We start from the raw sequence: 10,458 nt of genomic DNA on the forward strand, positions 1-10,458 counted from the left end.
AGAGCTGAAGCCACAGTATTGGGACTTGACCTGTGACAAAGCAGTGTTATGGCCTCCCCTCACGGCTTCTGTGGCTTACCAATACGAAGAGAGTGTGATCACACAAGGGGGGACTGGAAAGAGCTTTCATTGGGTGGAATGTCTTGGGGTGACTTTATGGTGCTGTATTCCCTATTGCCTGCTTATTGCCCAGACATGAATCCTGTGCCTTTCTGGGCCTTTAAGCCAGATCTGAGACCACGGAGGGGGAAAAGGCAGTGGAATTCCTCCGGCGGTCTCCCCCCAGCTCTTAGCTCCACAGCAGGGAAGAGAGTTGCATTCCTTTGCTTTTTAGCTAGCTTCTCGTTTATTAGCTGAGGCAAGAAATTTTTTCTGGGACTGTGGCTTCTTCTTCTTCTCCTGGAACTATTCAGCTGTGCTCCAGTCAGAACCCAGAACCCCATCACCGGGAGGCCCCACACCGCAGCCTGGAGGGCCCACGCCACACCCAGCTCCGGAGAGAGCAGAGCCACACCTACAGAAAGGACTCTGAATCTACCAGGTCTTCTCCACAGCGAGAGGTTTTATTATTTAACATTATTCATTCTTTTTTTTGTGCCTGCATGCACCCTGCTTGTTAAATAAACAGCTTTTTTCACTTTCCTCCAAGAAATTTCTTTCTGAACCTGGGTGGGGGAGGGGCTGCTGAAACCTGCCTTCTATTGGAGGACACATTCATTTCACACATTTCCCCTTAATTTGTCTCAAACCAAGACACTGACACAGTCACAGCTCTCTGGCATAAAAACAGCTGCCCTGGAAGGAACAGCCTACGGGATTCCCTCGGGCAGGACATTTGATAAAGCAGGTACGTATTTTCACCACTGAAATGGTACATTCTCCAAGCTGCAGTATACAGCTAGTTTTACTTTCTACACAAAGTCAGTGAAGACACAGTGACAGTAGCATCCATATGTAATTGGATGGCATCTTCACAGAAGAGAGCAAAACAAAGACATTGAGGTGGACAGACTACAACAGGAAAGAATTTCTGCTCATTTCCATCTGAACAAACCAATACTGTGCTTAGTCATATGGCTGTGGGGAAGACAGGGAATCAACTCTGCCATGGGGTGGCTGACCTTCAATGAGATACTTAAAAACACAGTGTCCATTTCTAAGTGACAGAAGATCAGTACAGAAGGATGGAATAAGTTACTAGCATCAACAGTTGGACTTCTCAATACTGCTTAATCACCCCTTCAAACTGATGCTTCTGACCTTAATGGCAGAGAAAAAAATTACAAGAACTGTAATGACATTGTAGCTGAAAGCTCCTTGTCCTGGAGAATTTAATCCTTAGCTATTAGGATGTAAATAATAAGCCTGTTCTTTTGGTTAAAATTATTTCTTATTGAATAAGCAAGCTGGAGACATTTTTTTAATGGATTATCAAAGGACAATCAGAAAAAGAAAAGTTTGTTCATTCCCAGAATAGACAAGCACATTTTTGCAGTTGCAATTATATTTTATTCTCATTAAACATTTTTTAAGGGTTTTTTTTTGTTTTTTAATCAAAACATAGTCAAAATTTAATTTCTATGAAAAAGATTATGAAAAAGGTTACAGGTAGATATTAATTTTCATCTGATTTATAAAGGTACCACTTTACTTCAGAAAAGCATAATTTTCTTTCTGAAATGAACATTAACTTTCTTAAGTAATTGCTTACATATGAAAAAACCTAAGTCCCAAGAGTAATCTATTATGTGAAGAAAGAGAATAAGAAAATTCAGAAACAAATACAGAAAAATTCCTCAGAAGTGAAGATGTATGCTAAGCAATTCGAGTGTTCTGTTTTCTCATTTCTGTCATTTTTTCTGATTTAAAATTGTTACTAACATTACAAATCAGTATAGTTTTCCATGTCCAGATCACCCACAGTATAACTCTAATATGTTCACCCAGGCATGTACCTCAATACCTGACTATCCACTCACCACCACAAAGGGCAGACCCTGTCCTGCAATCTGGCTCAGCTGATTTTAGCAGGACTCAGGCACTTTTCAGGGTTTGCCAGCAGAGAAGTCACTGTAAGTCCTGAAGAAAGCACCTTTCCTCAGTAAGTTTACTGATTTCAACTGTATGTAACTGCTGTTAGTCAGCTGTAGGAATCGGATATAAGGGAGAAGTATTAACTAAATCTAAAACTGTCATTGTAAGATATCCAGTCTCTACTTATAGTCAGGCTGAAGCATCTTGGAGAGGTCCCTGAATGGCAATAGCTTCAATCTCAACTCTGGCCCCCTGTGACAAAACAATGAAGAAACATATTAGGAAATGAATATATCTATTTTATGAAGCAATTGGATGAACAACACAACTTTTTAAGAACAGAGTGACATTTGAGAGAGATTATATTTCTGACAGTTGTATTACTGATTTAGCAATATTCAGTAATATTGTAAATTCAATTTATGCTTACTCAAGTACCATAACCACTTATTTCTAATGTTGTATCCACCTTCCACCATCAAGAAATGTGTATATCATATTCAGTTCTCTGATAGTGTGTGGGAATAATACTAGTATACTTAAGAAAAAAACTAATTAAGAGTCTTCATTAAAATACTTGCAATCAAAGCTATTTCAGAATAAGAAAAGCTGTCAGAATGCTTCAGTAGTAAGGTATTTCAGAAAATTTGGGTGTTTTTTGTAGACAGAAAAGTGACACTTACTCTGGGCAAAGCAGCAACTTGATAGGCTGCTCTGGCTGGGAAGTTTGCCTTGAAAACTGTAATTTAAACAGAAACATACAGTAATAACTAAACTTTGCTTGATAAAACACAGTTCAAAGTAATCTATATAAAATGCAATCATTGGAACAGTTTCAGATTCAAGGCTACAAGACTTCTATGCCAGCTATCATTTCCCCCTTGTTGTTTTGTTTTGGTGACTGACTGCTCTCAACCTCAGCAAGCCACCACTCATCACCAAGCAGTCAGCTGCAGTTGTGATCTAGTAGCCAGTGGTAACTTGCACTCTGCTGACACTGCAGGGCCTTAACACCAACTTGGCTGGAAAAGAAAAATTAAATCAGAATGGTGATCATCCAATTTCAAACACCAGGGAGTGGGAGATGGCTCTTTCACAGAAAGAGCAGGAGAGAAACAGGATCCTGCTAAAAGAATCATGAGCAAAGATAAAGATCCCAGATTCACATAAAATCAACAGGAGTCCAACCTTACTCATATCATAGGAAAACAGAGGAAAAATAGGCCCTTGACTTATTTCTCTGTGCCCATTTAGAAGTGGCAATCACAGATACTAGAACAGGGGTGAGGAATGGGGAAGGGTACTGGTAAAGATACAAGCGGTGAATTGGTAGAGTATTAGAATATATAATTATTTATATATTTATTTATATAGATATATATATATTAGAGTATTAGAATATATAGGGACCTTTAAAGACCACATAGTCCAATTCACCACCATGCCACGGCCAAGAACATCTTTCACTAGATCAGGTTGCTCAAAGCCCCATCCAACCTGACTTTGAACACTTCCAAGGAATTTGCATAATGAAGTGAAAGTTTTACTAGTGACAGTTATCACAGAACTGTCAATAATGGCAATTTCAGGGTCCTGTATTGAGATAATAAGTCACAATCAAAGAACAGCAACAACTGTTTTCTCAAACTCCAGGCTGGAGGCAACAAGTAACTAATCACGCAGCTGGTCTGGTTTTACCCAGCTTAAGCACACACACCCCCAGTACATTTGGACAAGCAGGAGACTGTGCTGCTTGCTCATCAATAAGACTCCATTCAAGACCAGATGTTGCTATCTAATTAAAAGCTAAAGCCATATAGATAAGGAGCTCATGCAAATTCTCCCAAATTATTCTGCACAACATGGCTCATTGGAATCACCTGTTTCAGTCTATACTCAGTTTTGTTGATCACACATTGTTCTCTTTTTTCTTCAAATGGAACAGCATGGCTCATCCTTGTATAAAGAACAAGCCCTGTCCCGTAACAATAACCCTCAAGTTGGTCAAAGATACAGCCTGTAAAGAAACGGAGTTACAAAATCTGAAATTCAGCATTTGAAGGCTGCCTACAGTAGAATTATATCCAGGACAGCAGAACATCAAGCAAGATAAAGAGGCAAGGAAGATCAACCTGTAGGGATAGCAGGAGTTGATCTTCATAGGAGAGTGAGTTAGTAGGATGGTGGAACACAAATCCACATTAAATTAGGCTGTGCTTGATCTGATACTTGAAAATTATACATTTTTAAAATTTCTGCTGGAATTTCAAAGAATATGGAATGACATCATCTGAGTCATTAAAACCCTTTGATTACCATGAACATAATTTGTTCCACAAGCCATAATGGTAAAACTCAAGCAAAATATCTACTTACATTGTTTATAAACATCGTTAATATCATTGTAGTCCTTCATGTCTGCCATCAAAACCGTGGTCTTCACAACTAGAGATCATATAACTGCAGTTATTTTAGACCTCTGACTTGCATACAAAGATTGAAAAACTTTACTGCATTTCTTGCTTTTATTTAATACATTTCTCCTAAGTATTCTAAACACGTTGAAAAGTTTTGCAAACAGATATTGACCATTAGAGCTACAACTTAGGGAACCACCTAAAAGTTCTGAGCACCTAGTATATAGTAAAACTTTAAGGAATTAAGCCATTCCTGACTAGCTCTGAAAAAGCCAAATTCTTCCAAGAGGTTGAACTGATAAGCAAATCAATTAAAATAGCTGTTGTAAGTCAACTGCTGCCAACAACTTATATATAATATCTGCTGCCAAAAACAAAGTTCATAAAAGGTCTGAAAATATAGTCTGTGCTAGAATATTTTACCTAGGACTGCCAGCATTAATCCTGGTGCAGCTCCACCATTAGAGTCCTCCACCCAAAAAGTATTGAAAGTGTCTAGAATATTAACACCACAGACACAAACCTGCTTTTACCTGGAGCAAAGCCTAGGATGCTTAAAATGTCTGCACTGGCTGCACCTGAGCTTCCCCAGTTGGAATTAAAATATTAGTACCACTGCCAGAAATTTTTGGTGAAAGGCAGTGTTCCATTGATACCCATTGCAAAGACTTGCACGTAGATGTATTTCTTTTATTTTTTAGCCCAAATTCATAATTTATTTTGTTTCTTCCAGCTATTGGTAACAACTGAATGTTCAGCAAATAGCTTTTTTTTTTTTTTTAAAGGTCGCTTGATTTTTTTTATATTTTAATTCAGGTAAAATCAACCACCTGTTTGCCACTGTCACAGCAGCACTTACCATTGCCATAGTCACAGCCTGCAGCTTTCAGGATTTCTCCCATGTTTTTTAGAGCCTAAAGAAAAACGAAAAAAATAGTCTTTTAGCTATCAGCTGGGTTATATTTATGTAAGTATGTAAATATGACTTGTGACTTGGCTGAATCCAAGTTTTACTGTAAGTTCAACCAGCAAAACCTCAAATGTCAAAAAAAAGACTGACCTAAATAAAATTAATAAAAGGAAGCATCTAATCAATATTAAACCATCCATTCATTAGATGTAAATGCATGATGCGGCTCCATCTCATCCTATTACCTCACTCCATCTCTTTGCTGCCAGGGGAACAAAACTTTCCCTGACTCAAGCCAGGGTTTTTATTGGGGTGTGAACCTCTGCTTCAAACACTGATTCTTTCTTACCTTCCTACAAGAAACACAGTTCCTCCCCGACCTCCAAGTTGCTAAAGTGGAAAAATGATGGCGCTAGTTAAGATGGAATTACTTCCTCCTGCTTTTTCCTCATCTGGAGAATGTGAAATGGGCTTTCTAGTCTCCTCAACTTCTCACAATTCCATGTTTAATTAGACACATGCCAACAAGTTCATTGCTGGAAGACTTCTTACCTGCTTGGCTTCCTCCTTTGCCCCTCCAGAGACAAGCTGCCCAGTGGAAGGTTCCAGCCCTATCTGCCCTGCGATGTACATTGTCCGGTCCACCAGCACGGCTTGGCTGAAAACACAAGTGACATTTTAGGTTTAAAACAAGAAAACATTTCAAATTCCAAATCTGAAAGCACATTTCAAATTTTCTACAGTACTTTACAATGTATGAGAAAGAAGACTGAGGTTATGCAGATGCAAGTCTGTACATGCAGTCATACATTTAACCTGCTTATGCTTTTGGAAGAGCTGGGATTACATCATCTATGGAAGTGCATAGCTCTGCCTTTGAGGAGATAAACCTTGTTTCTTGCAAAGGCACAAGATATGAATGCAGCAACACAACACTAAACTGAGCTACAGATTCCACACAGCACATAGCACAGAGGGAAGGCAGAGTAAACAAACACATTTTTTGCACCTGCAAATTGATATTCCATCTTAGTTTGAGAAGCAGATAATACCTTTCAACTACATCTCAGCTGCAGAGCAATAAAAGAAAAAAAAAAGAAAAATCAGAACAAATTTAACATTTTTCTTCTCAAACAGGCACCACAATAATGAGTTACAGCTGTCAGGTGACACCCTGCACCCCAGTTCTCTGGCAGTATTCCTCCAGAACCATGAATTTGGCCAGTCAGCAAAACACCTTGATCACTCCATCCCCAGAACAAACATTCTGCTCTCACCAAGTAACCTGAGTGACTTCTTGGCTGGGTTAATTCAAAAGAATGCAAAATTCAAGCTATTTGCAAAACATTTATATAAAAATGTCAGGTGTGTTTTTGCTGAAGTTGACTTGGCAATTATTAATGTCTCTACCACAAAGAGCTTAAAAGTTGAAAACAAAGATTTAAACTACCTAGCAAACATCATGCAAGAGACATAATTTAATTCTCTTCAGTCAATAATTACAAATATTTTGCAAACAAATTATAGAAAGATTCCTTTGGAAGAGCTTATGGGGTGTCAACACCATTTTTCTTATCTCTTCCCATTCCACAAGAAAATGTATTGTTTTGACCATTCAACAAGTCTCTTAAACTACACAAACTAGAGTTAGGAACCTCCCTGAAGTATGTGGAATAGGAGGTTAGCTTCCCTTTAATGTTGATGGAAAAAGAGGGACATATTCAAAGAATATTTTTAGTACATCTCTCAACTGAAATTGACTCCGTTGGATTGTCTTAATCCATTCACCTCACAGGGGACCAAACTAATTTAGGGACTCGGTCAAATGATCTGGGTTAGGCAGTTTGAACAATGCCATCATTGTCTTTCCTTTTATCCCTGTCCTACATTCTCCTGTAATTTTATAAGGGGAAAAAATAGCCAGTAACTTGTCAGATATGGTAAACTATCTTTCATGGGGATTATTTATTCTATCATCAACTAATAAAACTGGAGTAAATCATAAAATTACACCATTTAAAGAAGAGAAACCAGTGAATAAAGTAGTTTTCTAGGTGACACAGTCTTGTTGATAGAAATATGTGCATGTACACACAGGCTTCTTTGATTTTCTTTCCTACCACTCCTGCTGTGTTTGAGGCACAGGCCATCAGAGCACAAACTTCTGTTTCTGTTTGAAGCACAGAGAACTCTGCAACAAGAAAGTAAGGGCTCTCCAGTAAAAGAGATTGACTTGTACTGCTTATCACAAAGCAAATGAAAGTGAAACGTTTATCTCAACAGAGGCCTTTGGAGAGTCCTAAATCATGAATAACTTGGGAAAGAACAAGCTGAAGCCTTCTGATACCACTGCCAGATCAACACCTGCAGCAGCCTTATTGGATCCCCTCCTCTGCTCCTCAACTTCACCTCTTGGTGTGCTTATCAATGGAATCCTCCATTCACTGAGACTAGGAACAATTTACCAGCCAAGGAATACACTTCTACTGCACTCAAATGCACAAGTGAAGCTAAGGGAAACTTCAACTCCACAAACACCAACCATTCTTTAACTGCAGGTGCACCTTGTAACTAGGGCCAATCGTAGCTACTCATTAATCAGCAGAAATGTGAATGTGTGTCTAATGTCATTCAGGTTTCAGTGTACCTAAATGCAAAACCAGACAGACACTGTGACCTAAGAACAACATTGTTTATCAGAGAGATGGTGTTAGGAACCATGCTCTTTAGACTGCAATGTTAACAGATCTTCTTCACACAAATGATTGTGGATTAATACAAGAGCAGTACCTCTGCAGTGTCTTTTAAAAGGTTAATAACATTAATGAGATATATATATACATACACAGATACATGTCTCTTTATGTATCTATCTACCTACCTATCTCAAAGTACTGGCAAATGGATGCAGTAAAGGAAATAGAAAAATACAGTAAAAATAGGTCACCAAAAGCCTACTGAAGGGCTGTAGCAGAACCAGGAATGCAGCCCATACATCCAGTTCTCCATTCCACATTAAACCCTCATTCCTGTGTAACCAAGCTCAGACTCCACAGCAGAGATGGGGCAGTTATTTCTTGTGCAACTTTTGCTCTCTGGACTTTGACAAGTTTACTAAAATCTGATAAACTAAGTTAGTGATAAACTTATTGATGTTAGACCAGTCATATATTTAACAGGCTGCATAGTAAGCAGTATTTCATCAAGAACTACCAATAAGCACAAAATTTTGGAGTGGAGAGCTATGTTGAAGGCTGGGACAGTGGTATGTGTATGTGTGCAGCCAAAGAATTGTTGCCTTCCCGTGTCTTAGATGTTCTCCTGATGCCAAGCAATGCCAGGCCCCTGGCTGCAATCCACCAAGAGTTTATTGTTTACAGAAGTTAACCTTCATGTCATGTCTCTCTGCTTCTATACTTTGTATTTTCCCATCTTTATAATGCCTATAAGAAACACACAGTTTGAAGCTTAGAAAGCTAAGGACACAAAGTAATGGAGACAAAAATGAACCTGGAAGGCATGAAGATGCTATTGTGAAAACAAAGCCTGAATATAGAATTTAAAATTCTTAGAAAACATCCTGGTAAATACTTCTCAGTACTTTAGCTGTAAGAATCCACTATACTGACTGAACATATTTTCATAGCCAAATTGCAAAGAGAAACCTTTCCCCAATTAAAACTGGGATTTTTCTTTTATTTTAATTACATACAGATCTGCTGCAACAATATACTTGTGAAAATGTTGAACATCTTACATATTGTTACAGCAGTCAAGTTTTTAGACTGAAAAACATTTATAACTATTCAAAATAAGAAAGAATTTTCAATTCCCAGGCACTGAGCTCTCCATCTAACCAAGCTCGCCCTGGATTGGGCTCAGCCTTCATTCTCCATCACCTTCATAGTCAGCATCTCTAGCTTCCCTACACAACATGCTTGTCTCTAGTCAAGCACTTTTTTTCTGAGGAACAATCATTCTTCTTTCATTTTTTTTTTAAAAATTCACTGCTTACCACTAATTTCGGAATTATTTTCCCAAATAAACTTTTTGAAGCATATCCCCTTCCATTATTGGGCTGCAGTTTGCCATGGCACCACAGCCCCACTCGTGCTTTGGGACTCCAGGTGTCCCTGCAGGTGACTGGGGGAAGGGGGTACCAGTACTGGCCCCTGCCCAGAGGGTCCTGTCCTCACCTCAGCCCCAGGCCTGCCTAACAGATCCCCCAAGGACCTGCCAAAACCCTGCCAGCAAAACCTGCTCCTGCATCTCCCGAGAGACCTCCCACTCCCAAAATCACAGAATTGTTAGGGTTGGAAGGGACCTCTGGAGATCATATAGTTCAACGCCCCTAGAGCAGCTTAGACAGGAACACATCCATCTGGGTTTTGAACGTCTCCAGAGTCGGACACTCTACAACCTCCCTGGGCAGCCTGTGCCAGCGCTCTGCCACCCTCAATGTAAAGAAGTTCTTCCTCATGTTGAGCTGAAACTCCTTGTGTTTTAGTTTATGGCCACTCCTCCTTGTCCTGACACTGGGCACCACTGAAGAGAGTCTGGCAGTCATCTCGTCACCTGCCTTTGAGGTATTTATAGGTGTTGATGAGATCCCCTCTGTCTTCTCTAAACAGGCGCAGCTCCCGCAGTCTCTCCTCATAAAAGATGCTCCAGACACCTCATCATCTTTGTGCCCCTCTCCTGCCCCTCTCCAGCAGCTCCTTGTCTTTCTTGTACTGAGGAACCCAGAACTGAACAGAACACTCCAGATGTGGCCTCACTAGAGCCGAGCAGAGCGACAGGCCACACTTTCCCGATGCACCCCAGGAAAGCATTGTCTGTAAGGGCACTGCCAGCTCATGGTCAACTTGTTATCCACCAAGACTCTCAGATCTTTGTTAGCTAAGGCATTACCTGTAGGGACCCAGCGCAGGGGCCTTTGTAGTGCTGATTATTTTCTTCACGAGCGAGGCCATAGCTGGAATCGGGGCTGAAGCTGCAGTAACAACTGGCCCTCCTGCCAACCTGCCCCTCCTCCACTCCCTTCCCTTAGCGTCCGGCCAGCGCACACCCCCCCCCGCCGCCGCCCGCGGGGCTTCT

The 10,458-nt window shown here is 40.1% G+C and overlaps 1 protein-coding gene across 2 annotated transcripts; it reads right to left on the reverse strand.

Moving 5' to 3' along the window:
• Nucleotides 1-756: 756 nt before the first annotated feature.
• On the reverse strand, nucleotides 757-10,405 carry RIDA (reactive intermediate imine deaminase A). Of its 2 annotated transcripts, XM_082290514.1 has the most exons (6): nucleotides 10,273-10,405; nucleotides 5,914-6,019; nucleotides 5,311-5,365; nucleotides 4,411-4,479; nucleotides 2,718-2,773; nucleotides 757-2,286 (listed from the first exon to the last, which is right to left on the reverse strand). In XM_082290514.1, exons 1-6 carry the CDS (start codon nucleotides 10,332-10,334, stop codon nucleotides 2,224-2,226), a joined length of 411 nt encoding a protein of 136 aa, XP_082146640.1. In that variant the 5' UTR covers nucleotides 10,335-10,405; the 3' UTR covers nucleotides 757-2,223. The 2 variants fall into 2 exon arrangements, with proteins under 2 accessions (XP_082146640.1, XP_082146641.1); XM_082290515.1 differs by lacking the exon at nucleotides 4,411-4,479.
• Nucleotides 10,406-10,458: the final 53 nt, after the last annotated feature.

This window comes from Coloeus monedula (genome assembly GCF_965178545.1).
Source record: "Coloeus monedula genome assembly, chromosome: 1".
Lineage (NCBI taxonomy): Eukaryota > Metazoa > Chordata > Aves > Passeriformes > Corvidae > Coloeus > Coloeus monedula.

Excerpts from the sequence above, each read along its gene's own strand:
- RIDA (XM_082290514.1), bottom strand. The coding sequence starts at position 10,334 with ATGGCCTCGCTCGTGAAGAAAATAATCAGCACTACAAAGGCCCCTGCG. Across the intron at positions 6,020-10,272 it reads CCTGCGCTGGGTCCCTACAG|CCAAGCCGTGCTGGTGGACC; the intron begins GTAATGCCTTAG and ends TTGTGTTTTCAG. Across the intron at positions 2,774-4,410 it reads TAACGATGTTTATAAACAAT|TTTTCAAGGCAAACTTCCCA; the intron begins GTAAGTAGATAT and ends TTTAAATTACAG.